Genomic DNA, 13,415 nt, shown 5'->3' with positions numbered 1-13,415 from the left:
TTTGCTTGCATTAAAAGCTCTGATTCTCTCAAATGTACACTGACTAGCTACACTTGAAACAGAAAAACAGGGCCTAAAAGCGTTACTCTGATGAACTGGCTTAGACTAAGCAGCAAATATAACTTGAGACTAAAGTATTACTCTCCTTAGAAGAGCTCTTAAGGAGTCAGGCAACTCATATTGCTACCTTAACACTACTCTAAAGAGTTCTCCTTGTCAGTGGACTGTTTCTCTCGGGATTTTGCAGCATCTGTGATGAGTTTATGTTTGACAGCAAAAGCATTGGTCTGGAAATGGTCTCTCTGAGGATTCACTACTCTGAAGTCTCTTTTCCCCTCAGCCTCTACAGGTCCCATGTCTTCTTTTACCTACACATTCTACCATATGATTTCCACTTTCATATCTTTTGTTTACATGTCCTTGTACTCACCTGCTACATGCTGAATAACTCAAATATAAATATCTCAGTGCACTTAAGAAAATGCAAGTGGAAATCTTTATTTTTAAAGTACATATTATCTTCTTTCCAGCTCTGTAAATGGGTGAGGCCTGGGGCTGGAGAGAAATCATTTAGGACTGATTCAAACCATATGAGATCTTACGTGTTGGCAAATTCACCAATTACTGCCCTTTCTGTTTCAGCTTACAGATATCAAAAATTTTATACCTGTGCTAATTACAAGCGGTTTTTCATTTCCCAAGAAGAACACTTATATTAACTGCTTAGGGAAACAAAATTACTTGTGATTACATAACACGCTTACAACAGCTGACAAGAATTCAAGATAGGATTTATTTTTTGGTTAGGGAGGAGGGGGAGAAGACAATAGGCAGGAATTCTACTTTCCTATCACACTTTCTCAGGCTGACTTGGTCAAAAAATATGAAGCCAGATTTTGGCCACCAAAAGCTAGCATTTTCCCCAGAACGCTCATCAAATATTTAAGTATCAAGGACAAAATCAAGAATTACACATGGGGACTTCATATCTAGTCTTTAGAGAATAAGTATTTTGCTGAAAGCTGCTAATTCAGTCTAAACTGAATTAGATTTTTCTCCCTACAATCTCTCTAAATTCAGAGATTGGTAGTAGCATAATTTACACTGAATTTGCTGAGTGCTCTAGTCCTAGTCTTGAGGCACATGCAGTCATGAAGTATATACACGAGACTTCAGATTCTTCAAGATGTGCTAGGCTTGGACTGGGAGGCAGACAATTAAATGCCTGCCAGATTGTCTGAGAATTTTAGATCAGAAAGAGGGGCTGTACTCCCCACATCACCCACATATTTGTATCTATTGCTTTAGACTAATGTCTGTTTACCAGCAACCCTGAATTTTGGATGCCAGAATAAAAGGGTATAAACTAGTGCTGTGTAACACAGAGAAGGACAAGCAAAGGAGTCTGAAAGAAATGCAATCTAGAAGTTGAGAAACAGGAAGTTGAAAGCAGACCATCTTTTTTGGCTGCTATTTAAATTTTTTAAATCTTTGTGCAAATAATATGAATTTAGATCCTAATGCTCAAAGAGTACAGCGTGGTAAAAGAGAAAACAAAAGAATTCTCACAGATGAGGCCCCAAGTCTGTCATCACTGATGTCTCACATCCCCATCTCAAAGAACACAGCAGTCACCAGATGCTGTATTGGCTCTGAGTTGCAGAATAGATTTCCATCCCACTGAAAATAAGAACTTCTGCCCTACACAGGGGAAGGGTGTACTTGTTGTTGAAGATATGCACTAACCTTATTAAAATACTTTTGATATGAAAATAAGACATTATTAGCTGCACAATTATAAGACAAGAAAAAACCCAAAGCAGTAGACAAGAACACAGGAGAATTTAAGAGAGTACAGCTGTAATGACATTTATTAAAAGACATGCTATAACAACTAGTTAGGAAAAGAGCGAGGTATAGGTACTAAATAATCAGAAAACACACTAACCTAAACAAACAGAATATATTACAGCATAACCAAATTCACCATGCACTACACAGTCCCAAAATAGGTTTCTTTAATACATCTTATATCTTCTTTCAGTTTTAAGTCATCTCAACAGACATGGAATACTTTTCAAGCAATGCCATAAGATACTTTACAAATGAAAGCTGCTGCTTATTAAAATATACAGACAATCTTTTTTATATAAAAACAGTTTACATTCCCATTTGTTCCCCCAAACACTTTTTTGCCAGGTTAAAAAAGAAAAAAAAAAAACAACAAAAAACAAAACATGATGTTACAAATATTTACAGTATTTTCTTGTGATAGATGAACATTTTTATAAACTGAAAGGGAACACTTATGAACAGATCATGTAAAATGAGGGAATGACAGCAATTCTTAGACATGTTTCTGTGTCTTGAATACAGTACTAAAAGTAGTCCATTAAGCTTTTGCCTTATCTCACACCATTTGGTTCACATTACAATCTCATTTTCCATTGTTTCAATCACCAACAGAAGTCTCAAACAAAGTCCACTTGGCATTAGGTCTTCCCATCAGAAAGGAGTGTGAGAGAAAAAAGGTTTTTCACATGTCTCAGTAAAACTAGAACAGTCTTTGGTCAGAGAGTGAAATGACATTCTGATTGATGCAAGAATCTGCTTGGTTAACAACGTTGGTCTTGTGTTGCTGCAGTTCTAGGGTGAACTTTTGCAGTAAGTGTAAAACATATTCAAAATTAATTGGAAAGTGCTTAGAATGAAGTTTATGCATGGTAGCTTCCCACTCATAAATATTGTAGTTTCTGAGACCCGAGAAACTGCTTACAGTGAAGACATTAGTCTGCCAAGGTAAAAGCTTTCTTCATTTAGACCTTCAACTATTTCTTTTCTTTGGGACTGCTCCAGGTACCTGTTATTATTACCTAAAGTTGGAAATATATGGGTTATGCTTGGATTCCTGCATATTGCAGTACAAAAGAGAAAACTGCAATGGAAAAGGCAGGGAGATAATTAAATCTGTATTGAAACAGCTGTAATTCACTTCATACATGTAATTCACTTCATATATAGTCAGTGGACAACAATAATTTCTAACAATATAAATATACAATTTCCAGAGGGGAAAATATATTTATTATAATTAAGACAGCAACAGATATGAAAAACCCTACATATAAAACTTCTGAAGGCACAAAAACTTTGGTACAATTTTGTTTCTGTATCACATCCCCTGGTAATAAAACCCTGAAGTTAAGTACCTCAGAAATTTTCCACTCTAACTGTTAGGATTTGCTTTAAAAAGAGCAGGCAAACAGTCTTGTATATAGCAAACAAAACCTCAGAAGACAAAGTTAATTTAAAGAAAAAAATTCTGTGCAATTTGACCAGCATCCTTTTAGCACAACAGCAACAATACTAAGTCTGGTAGTTCTGATCTAATTAACAACATACCACAGCCAAAGGTTAAGGCAAAACAATGCTTTTTGTAAGCAGCTGACCTCTCATTTGAAAAACAGAAGTATAAGCTATAGCAGCATAAAATGACAAGTAGTAGGTCTACATCCCTTATAAAAGAAGAACTTATCACTTTCCTACTGACATGAATCAGAGGAGAGCAAGATAACTGATCACACAAACCTCACTGGCAGTATTATCAACAAACACTAATAGATTTTCGGGCATACAAACACAAGTTCGCTATCTGTAATCAGAAAATGTCACCTATAGGCAAATCTCCATAGATAAACGGAATATCTTCAGCATAAGAAGGATCTCAATCTATCAGTACACAACAACAGAGCAACTGAGAACCAGCAGACAAGGCAACTGAGTTAAATTATCAAAGTTTAGGAAATTTGTTCAGATATTTACAGACTTCTGAAGAAATTCAAAAAGCAGAAGTTTTACCATTATACAACAAACCAAGGATCATTTGAAAAGGCACTTAGCTGCTCCTGGGTTGTTAAAAAGGCCTTATTACACTTTGAACCAAGTGTGCATCCATCCAAAAAAATGGAATCAGAGGTAACCCAGAGTTTATTCGTGACCATGACATAAACAAAGGCACAGTCATAGAATCACAGAATATGCTGAGTTGGAAGGGACCCACAAGGATCATCAAGTCCAACTCCTGGCTCTTCACAGGACACCCTAAGAGTCACACCATGTGCCTGACAGCACTGTCCAAATGCTTCTCGAACTCTGTCAGGTTTGGTGCTGTGATCACTTCCCTGGGGAGTAAGAAATCTACAATTCCCAGTACCTACATCAGCAATTTCCAGTACCTAGTAGTGTTTTAGAGTACAAATTCCAGGTTACACTGTGCACATTATCAGGTACTTCACAAATGATTTAAACAGAAATTAATAATACATGTTAAAGAAATTATAAACCTATCTTTAAAAACTCAAGGCTTCAGTATAGAGAAGATGAAGCCAGAATCTTCTTGGAAATTACACAGTTAACAGGTTAAATGGCAACAGACCTATATAGGATGCAGTATGTTTAAAGTCTAACTACATATTAGGGAAGCAAATTCACAGTAAGGACTGCCAAACACAGGAACAAAGAATTTGTGAAAACTTAATTTTTGGAAACACTGAAAATTTACATGGACAATTCTCTGAGCAACTGCTCAAAGTTGTCCTTTATCTGAGTAAGAGGTAGGATTAAGGCCTCTAGAGGTTCCTTTCCATCCCACATCACTGTAAGAATCTGTAGAATAATATCATTCTTTCCCAAATCCTGCTCTTTCCACAGATATCAAGGGATTTGCTAAAATATGCTTTAGAGAACCAAGAACTGAGATGCAACTATGCTTTTACAGCCAGGCACTAATGGGTCAAGCACAAAATATTAGAATTATTCCTTTTGCCACAATCCTTCAGTAACAGTGCATTTTGATAAAGAAGGGGTTATGTTTGTGCTTTTAATTATTCAAGGCAGAATATCCCATGAGAAAAACTAGCCTTAACTAATGCCTTCATTCTGCTAAGCAAACATTAAGATGTACAGTTAGCTTTGAAGCTTGTCTGCACATCCTGTAAAAGCAGATCTCCCTAACAGGCAGCATCTTTAAGACATACATAAATCTGAAAGTAAGTTGACAAGAATAATTCAGTTGCAGAAAAAGAAGAATCAAAATAGATACACAACAGTTGTGCCACAAAACCAAAAAGGAAACATCATAAATATCCCCACTCAGATTTTTCTTAAATTAAAAAAAAAATGTAAGTCTCTGCAAGTAGTTTTTTCATCAATCCTCACAGTCAAAGGAGAGCTGTTTGAAAGGGACAGCTGAATCTAGTCAATCTACAAATGGTTCTGGGACTGGTGCCCAGTTTGACTTGGATCATGGGACTTGCTTTGAGAAACTGGGTCTACTGGGGGCTGATGGATCCATCTGTCAGAGAAAGGGAAGAGCAACTTCAGTCACAGGCTTACCAAGCTAGTGAGGAGAGCTTTAAACTAAAGGTGCCAGAGGGAGGAGAACCTCAGTCCATCCCAGTCCTACCAGTTTGATGCCAGCAATAGATGCCCAGAGCGTGAAGAGGGATCACAGGTCAGCAGGAAAGCACCTGAAGAGCAACAAAAAGGAATTCTAGCCAATAAGTCGGTTTCATTGGGGTCCTAACTTCAAGGCAATAGCACATAAGACAGGGAATAAAGAAGAGAAGTTAGAGATGTGTGCATGGATGCAGGGCTATGATCTCATTGGCATGTCATGGAGACATGGTGGGACAGCTCCAAAGAGTGGAGTGTTGGAATGGAAGGACACAGGCTCTTTAGGAAGGACAGGAAGGGTGGACAAGGAGGTGGTGTTGCCCTCTATGTCAGTGACCAGCTGGAGCGCATTCATCTTCACCTGGGGATGTATGAGGAGCTAAGTGAAAGCTTATAGCTCAGGATTAAAGGCAGGACAGGAACAGGTGACTTTATAGTGGGGGTCTGCTACAGGTCACCCAGCCAGGAAGACCAAGCAAATAAGGTCCTTTACAGACAGATTGGAGTGGCCTCACATTCAAAGCCCTGGTCCTCATGACTTCAACCATCCCAGTATCTGTCAACACTGCAGGGCATAAGCAATCCAGGAGGTTGCGTTGATGGTAACTTCCTTCTCCAAGTGATAGAGGAGCCAAGGAGGAGAGGTGCTATGCTGGATCTTGTTCTCCCAACAAGGAGGGAAATGTGAAAGTCAAGGGCAGCCTGGACTACAAGGTTCATGAAATGGTGGGGTTCAAGATCCTTAGGACAGCAAGGAGAGTAAGCAGACTCCTGAAGGCCTCTTCAGGATCTGGTTGGTAGACTGCCATGGGATAAACCACATGGAGGGAAGAGAGGCCCAAGAAAGCTGGTTGATATTCAAAGGTCACCTCCACAGAGCCCTGGAGTGATGCATCCGAACAAAGAGGAAGCCAGGCAAAAACATGAGGATGGTGTTAGGTGAACAAGGAGCTCCCAGACAAATTCAAATGCAAAAAGGAAGCCTACAGAGGATGGAAGAAATTACATGGAGCCTGGAAGGAAAACAGAGTGATTGTCCAGCAAGCCAAATTCTATGAAAGCTAAAGCTTCCCTGGAAAAGGGGAAATATAGCCCACATTTTTAAAAAGGAAAATAAAAAAGACCCAGGAAACTACAGGTCGGTGAGTCTCACCGCGGCTTCCAGCAAGATTATGAAGTAGATCCTCCTGGAAACTTTGCTAAGGCACATGGAAAAAAAGGAAGTGTTGGTGACAGTGAACATAGCTTCACTAGAGGTAAATCATGCCTGACAGGTTTTGTGGCCTTCTGCAACAGGGTTACAGCAGTAGTGGGTAAGGAAAGAGCAACAGATGTCATTTACTTGGACTTGTGCAAAGCATCTGACACTGTCCCACACAACATCCTTGTCTCTAAGCCACAGGGACATGGATTTGATGGGTGGACCATTAGGTGCATAAGGAATTGATTGGATGGTCACACTCAAAGACTTGTGGTCAATGGCTCAATGTCCAGGTGGAGACCAGAGATAAGCAGTGTTCCACCAAGGTCAGTATTGGTACTGACCACAGTATAACCACTCCATGATTACATGAAACCCAAAAGATAACATGTATATTATTCCTAAGCCAACTGAACTTTCCAGTACCTTCTGCGTATTTACATAGTTGCATTGTACAGCACTTCTAGTTACATATGTATAGTCAGAATTGTATCTACTGTCAATAGCACACTTCTGTTGCAGTATAGAGGTCTGGTACCATCTTTATAAGATTAGCTGCTACTGTTGAAGAATCCATTCAGTGCAGGTAGCTCAGGGGTGCAGTGGAGCTGTAGGTTGAGCTCTGAGTGGTGGGAGCCTGAGGCAAGAGGCCATGAACTGCCAACCCTTTGCACAACAAAGGGCCCAGGGAGCTGCGGCCCAGCCAGGGGACCAGACACTCAAGGACACAGAGACACAGAAGAAACCAAGGACCCCCAGACTTTTGTGCCCTTAGACTGAGGGTATAAAAGCCCAGGGTTCCTCTGTTCAAGGTCCCTCCTCAGAGACACCAGCTCAAGATGTTATTATGGTATTGCACCAATATTAAATTATTTTAAGGATCAAGATATCAGACTCTGCCATGGGAAATATGGGGTTAAGTCAGTCAGAAAACCTGGTCTCCCTGCGTGAGTATGGGGTGTATAGCTGGGAAGGGTCCTCAATCCCAGCTCAGGGAGATCAAGTGTGACTGCCTGAGTGGCTCCTGGATGGTCAGACAGGAAAGTTTCTTTAACACCACATCTCTAACCAACATGCATTAAAGGAAAGCAAGCTAAAGTATCTGGCTGATTTTGCAAAAATGATTCAGAGAAAAAATTTGAAAAAGTTTACTACAGAATACTCACATCCTGGTAGAAACATAGCCTTTCTTCTAAATAGATAAAGTCATACAATTCATACAAGTTAATGAAAAAAACCCAACAAGAATGGCAAAACATTACAGCCAAAACAAATTCTGCAATAGTTAAAAGTACATAAATGCTATGTGTAGTGGGTTTCTGTGGTTGGGTTTTGGTAGCAGGGGAGGGGCTACAGGCATGGCTTCTGTTGGAAGCTGCTAGAAGCTTCCCCTGTCTGGTGGAGCCAGTGCCAGCTGGCTCCAGGACAGACTTCTTGCCGCTGGCCAAGGCCAAGCCAATCAGGAGTAATAGTAATGCCTCTGTGATAACATATTTAAGAACAGAAGATTGTTGCACAGAAAGATTTCCAGCCAGGGAAGAGTGGAGTGAGAACATGGGAACCATGAGGTAGACACCAAGGTCAGAGCAGAAGGAGGGGCAGGAGGTGCTCCAGGCACCAGAGCTGAGGCCCTGCAGCCTGTGGTGCAGACCATGGTGGGGCAGCTGTGCCCCTGCAGCCCATGGAGGAGCCCATGCTGGAGCAGGTGGATATCCCAAGGAGGCTGTGACCCCAAGGGAGGCCCAAGATGGAGCAGGGTCCTGCCAGAGAGGAAGGTCCTGTAGCCTGTGGAGAGGGAAGCCCATGCCAGAGCAGGTTTTTCCTGGGTAGCACTTATGGCCCCTGTGGGGTACCCACATCAGTACAGCTCATTCATGAAGGACTGCACCCCATGGAGGAGTGACCCACGGGACAGCAGTTTGGGAAGAACTGCTGCCCGAGAGATGGACTCACACTGGAGAGGTCCATCAAGGACTGCCTCCCATGAGAGGGACCCCACAGGAGCAGGGGAAGGTCTCCTCTCTCTGGTCAGGGGCAGAAACAACAACTGACCATAACCCCCATTCCTCGTCCCCCTGCACCGCTGGGGGAAAACATAGAAGGCAGGAGGGGTGGGAGGAAGGTGTTTTTAAGATTGTTTTATTTCTCACTCTTTGGCTCTGATCCTGTTAGTAATACATTTAAGTACTATCCCCACTTTGAGTCTGTTTTGCCAGTGAAGGTAATCAGTAACTGACCTCTCCCAGCTGTTATCTTGGCTCATGAATCCTTAGCTCATTTTTTAGTTCTCTCTCCTCTGTCCAGTTGCAGAGGGAGAGAGTGGCTTTAGTGGGTACCTGGCATCTCATCAGCATCAACCCACTACACTATGTTTGAAAGAAATACCTCTTTAAAATGTGGTACAGTAAAATTAAATTTACTTAAAATTAATTTATTTAAAAGGAGATTCTAGAACGAAAAATATCTTAAAGTGAAAGTTAACTTTCCAAAATATGATCAGAAATCAGTAATATTCATCTGTACATTCAAGACCAAACCTAACTGCATCTCAGCTTGTTCCCCAAAGAGAAATCAACATTCAGTATCAAATATTTTTTCATACTTACAAAGGAAAGAATGATAGCATTCTATTAAGTTCAATACTGAGATGAAGAGGGTGATGAATTATTCTACAAGCAGCTGGCGGAGGTTTCAAAATCACCAACCCTTATTCTTGTGGGTGACATTAACCTGCTGGATGTCTGCTGAGAACTCAACACAGCAGAAGAGTGGCAGTCTAGGAGATTCCTAGAGTGTATGGAGGATAACTTCCTGTTGCAGCTGATAAATGAACCTACCAGGGTGGGCCCTGCTAGACCTGCTGTTTACAAACAGAGAAGGACTCGTGGGAGATGTAGTGGTCAGACGCTGTCTGGGGCACAGTGACCACATAACAATAGAGTTTTCTATACCTGGTGAAGTAAGGGAGGATGTCAACAAAACCTCAGCCCTGGACTTCCGGAGGGCAGACTTTGGCCCATTCAGGAGGCTGGTTCAGAGGGTACCTTGGGAAACAGCCCTTAAAAACAAAAGGGGTCCAGGAAGGCTGGACATGCTTCAAGAAAGAAATCTTGAAGGCACAGGAGCAGGCTGTCCCTATGTGCCCAAAGGTGAACCAGTGGGAAAGATGACCATCCTGGCTGAACAGGGAGATTTTGCAGGGAAAAAAAGAGAGTCTATCACCTCTGGAAAAAAGGGCAGGCAACTCATTAAGTGTTTAGGAATGTAGTTATGTCATATAGAAAGAAAATTAGAGAGGCAAAGGCACAATTTGAATGTAATCTGGCCACTTCTGTTAAGGACAACAAAAAGCGTTTTTATAAATGCATCAACAGCAAAAGGAGGGGCAAGGAGAACCTCCATTCTTTGTTGGACAAGGAGGGAAACATAGTTACCAAAGACTAGTTAGGCTGCACCTTGAGTACTGTGTCCAGTTCTGGGCCCCTCAGTTCAGGAAGGATATTGAAGTGCTGGAGAGTGTCCAAAGAAGGGCAACAAGGCTGGTGAAGGGACTGGAGCATAGGCCCTATGAGGAGAGGCTGAAGGATCTGGGGATGTTCACCCTGGAGAAGAGGAGGCTCAGGGGAGACCTCATCACTCTCTTCAACTAGCTGAAAGGAGGCTGGAGCAAGGTGAGGCTCAATCTCTTCTCCCAGGCAACCAGCAGCTGAACAAGAGAGGACAGTCTTAATCTGTGCCAGGGGAGGTTTAGGTTAGACATTAGAAAGAAACTCTTTACAGAAAGAGCAATCAGACTCTGGAATGGGCTGCCCAGGGAGGTGGTGGAGTCACTGACCCTGAAGGTGTTTAAGAAGAGACTGGATGTAGCACTTAGTGCCATGGTCTCGTTGACAGGGTGGTGTTGGGTCAAAGGTTGGACTCTATGGTCTCAGAAGTCTTTTCCAACCTGGTTGATTCTGTGATTCTGCAAAAAAAGATGCAGACACCCAAAAGAGAATACTGTAATACAGCCAATGCCCCTCAAAAAATAAGATAAAGTCCAGAAACTGAAGTGAATTTCCTGTTTGGCCCTTCTATATAGGTTTGTTTGGGTTTCTTAGTGTATTTTTTCTAGATGTGAATTTTTTTTCAGCAAAGAACTGTCATCAGACAACTGCAACTAGGTAAATTCAAAGAATCACCTATGTGATTACATAGTGAGTTAAACCTTATTCCCACCTATATCCAAACCCTATAAAAAAGAACAAGAAACTAGAATTCAGAGAATTACCTAAAGAAAAAATATATCTTTAAGTATCAAGGAAAACATTTTCAAAAAGACCAAGAAGAGAATTATCACAAAGCTCACAATATTTTTTCAAGATACTTCAGATAACATTCTAAGCTATTGTATAATACACACATATAAGGCACATAATAAGAAATAAGGTAAATACACAGTTATTTAAGTATTAGACATTAGTGGTAAAAAAACCTCTTAAATGTGGGTTTTTTTCTGCCCCCAAGGATCACCTTAACAAAAATAACTTCTTTAAAACCTATCAAACCATCACAGACCTGAATAGTTTCCATAAGATTGTAAACAATTATTTAGAGAAATGTAAAAATTTATTTTAAATCACGACTATTTTCTTGTTTTATATTCTCCAAAGTACTATTACACATCACTTCATAGTAAAAATAGGACATCAAACTTCCAACCCACGGTTAAATGAACCTAAATGTCTGATCCTACTATCTTGAAGAAACTTGTGAAATATCTTTTATTCCACAAAGAAAAGGCACTGCCTTTCCTCTAATAATTTAATCTGTAGGAACAGCATAGACTTTTTATTTTTATAAACAAGTTATTGTAGGAGTCGGGTTTCAGGAAGGATGCTGGATGAGGCATCCTGGGAAATGAAGTCCAAATGTACTCCCATGAACATGGATAATGAGGTACCCCTGGTGATTGGTCAGGGGAGTCACGTGTTACTTTGAACTCCGGTACGTAAGGTGTTGATTCATTTGAATAAAGAAGATTTGGCTCTGAACCCCCAAAGAGTTAGCTGGGCTAGTGTAATTTATTTACGTATTATATTAATACGCCACAAGTTATTTGTAAAGAATTGCCAAAGTATAAATCCCTGGTAACATAAATACTATTTAGAGAATACTCAGAGTCACTGCTTGCTTTTCTTCAAGAAACCCGAGCGCTACTTCACATTCAAATTAGTGTTTAATCTTTGTAGAGTATATTCACCATTTTCTTAATAATACTCTTTGTTTGATGCATTGTGAAAGCACTCTAAAATGTTTTCTAAGGCTAATTTAGAATAAAAACCTAAAGGATGTTCTCAAAATATAATTTTAAGTAGGAAATTTGATAAATATTGTTGCTAAAGCTATTTCACAGAACAATCTTTCTACGGATTACATACTTGCAGATAGAATCAGAAAATTCAGAATCATCACCTAATTCTTTGTGTATGAATGAGCTTCTTCTTTTAAGAGACAGAGCTGGTCTCAGCTTTCTCAGTCTCTGAAGATTTTACTATATTAAAAGGAAAGTGCACAGAAAATTCATATTGTAGATTTTGAGAAGGAAACTCGGAGATGCTGGTTTTCTCCAAAGTCATGATTGTGAAGCTCAATGAGAGCGTGAACTGCTTCTTCCACAGAGCCCAGTTGGATAAGACCCATTTTGCAATCTTTCCTGAAGTACAATAAAAACCATTATTAATCTTCACCAAATTTTCACTAACCAACACAGAAGAGTCACATAAGTGGTTGTTTTCAGCCATATCACACACACTGAACACTTGTACAGCAAAAGAGTCAGAACTAGTTATGCACCTACTAAAATGCAAAGATAACAAAACTATATAAATTTTGCAAAAATGGCCTAAAGCCATGCCATTCTTTCATAACACCGGACTTCAAAAAACTGGGTCAAAATAAGGCTTGAAGGCCTCTAGGAAACACTTGTATTGTCCATCTAGATGGGATTATTCTAGCAGGTATGATTGTGCTAAAATAATGCTGCCAAGTAACCTTGATCAATGTTAGAGCAGAGACATTATCATCTTTTATATGACATTTCACATATATTCAGCTTGCATTTTTTAAAGAAGCGAGCGTTTACGTTTCTTAAACTTACTTTATTTTGAACATACATTTGTCCAAAGGCTGCATATTTTTGATTTAATTATGATAACATAGCATCTCATTTAAAATTTTAGGATTAAAATTTTCATTAAAATTGTCATAGGTGTACTGCTTTTGCCTATAGGTATATGTACATGGAGTTCTGCCTATAGTTATAAATACATGGAATGTCACAAAAAAGCAGTAGCCATCTTCCAGGATGAAAGCTTGCTCAGCAATTTTACAAGAGAACTTACTGGAAAAATTTGAAGGCTTTCACAGTTGATCCTTTACTTGCAAAAAGGTTCTTCAAATCATCAACAGTAACAGAAGGCCTAATTGAAAAAACAAACAAACAAACAAAAAACGAACAAAACCAAAACAAGCCCCCCTCAACTTGTAGAAGAGCACAGAGTTCTATAATAATATCGAGATCTCAATCTTGGCTTCTAAATTAAATTTGAACAGCAAAAACAATCTCCACCAACTCAAACCTTGTCAACACTTCAGCCCAAACAAATTGGCTTTGTGCTACGAAATTATTTCAGCTACACTCTACTGCTTTTCATCCAATCCCATTTCTTTCTCATAAAATTCTCCTAAGATCTTAATTAGTACCTTCATGAATACATTT

At 39.9% G+C, this 13,415-nt stretch overlaps 1 protein-coding gene across 8 annotated transcripts in view; it reads right to left on the bottom strand.

The window, feature by feature from the left end:
• Positions 1-1,843: 1,843 nt before the first annotated feature.
• PTBP3 (polypyrimidine tract binding protein 3) overlaps positions 1,844-13,415 on the bottom strand; it is a 58,418-nt gene continuing 46,846 nt past the window's right edge. For 5 of the 8 annotated variants that reach the window (XM_027652523.1, XM_027652527.1, XM_027652526.1 and 2 more), the window contains exons 14-15: positions 13,039-13,116; positions 10,548-12,350 (exon numbers count right to left, since the gene is read on the bottom strand). In XM_027652523.1, the coding sequence (XP_027508324.1) occupies positions 12,218-12,350; positions 13,039-13,116 (211 nt within the window). In that variant the 3' untranslated portion in view covers positions 10,548-12,217. Of the gene's footprint in view, positions 2,874-9,954; positions 10,111-10,547; positions 12,351-13,038; positions 13,117-13,415 lie in introns of those variants that run through there. The other 3 variants (XR_003529171.1, XR_003529170.1, XM_027652528.1) reach the window with 3 other exon arrangements.

This window comes from Corapipo altera, unplaced genomic scaffold, assembly GCF_003945725.1.
Source record: "Corapipo altera isolate COAL_440 unplaced genomic scaffold, ASM394572v1 61286, whole genome shotgun sequence".
Classification (NCBI taxonomy): domain Eukaryota; kingdom Metazoa; phylum Chordata; class Aves; order Passeriformes; family Pipridae; genus Corapipo; species Corapipo altera.
This window is presented reverse-complemented; position numbering and strand designations above follow the sequence as displayed.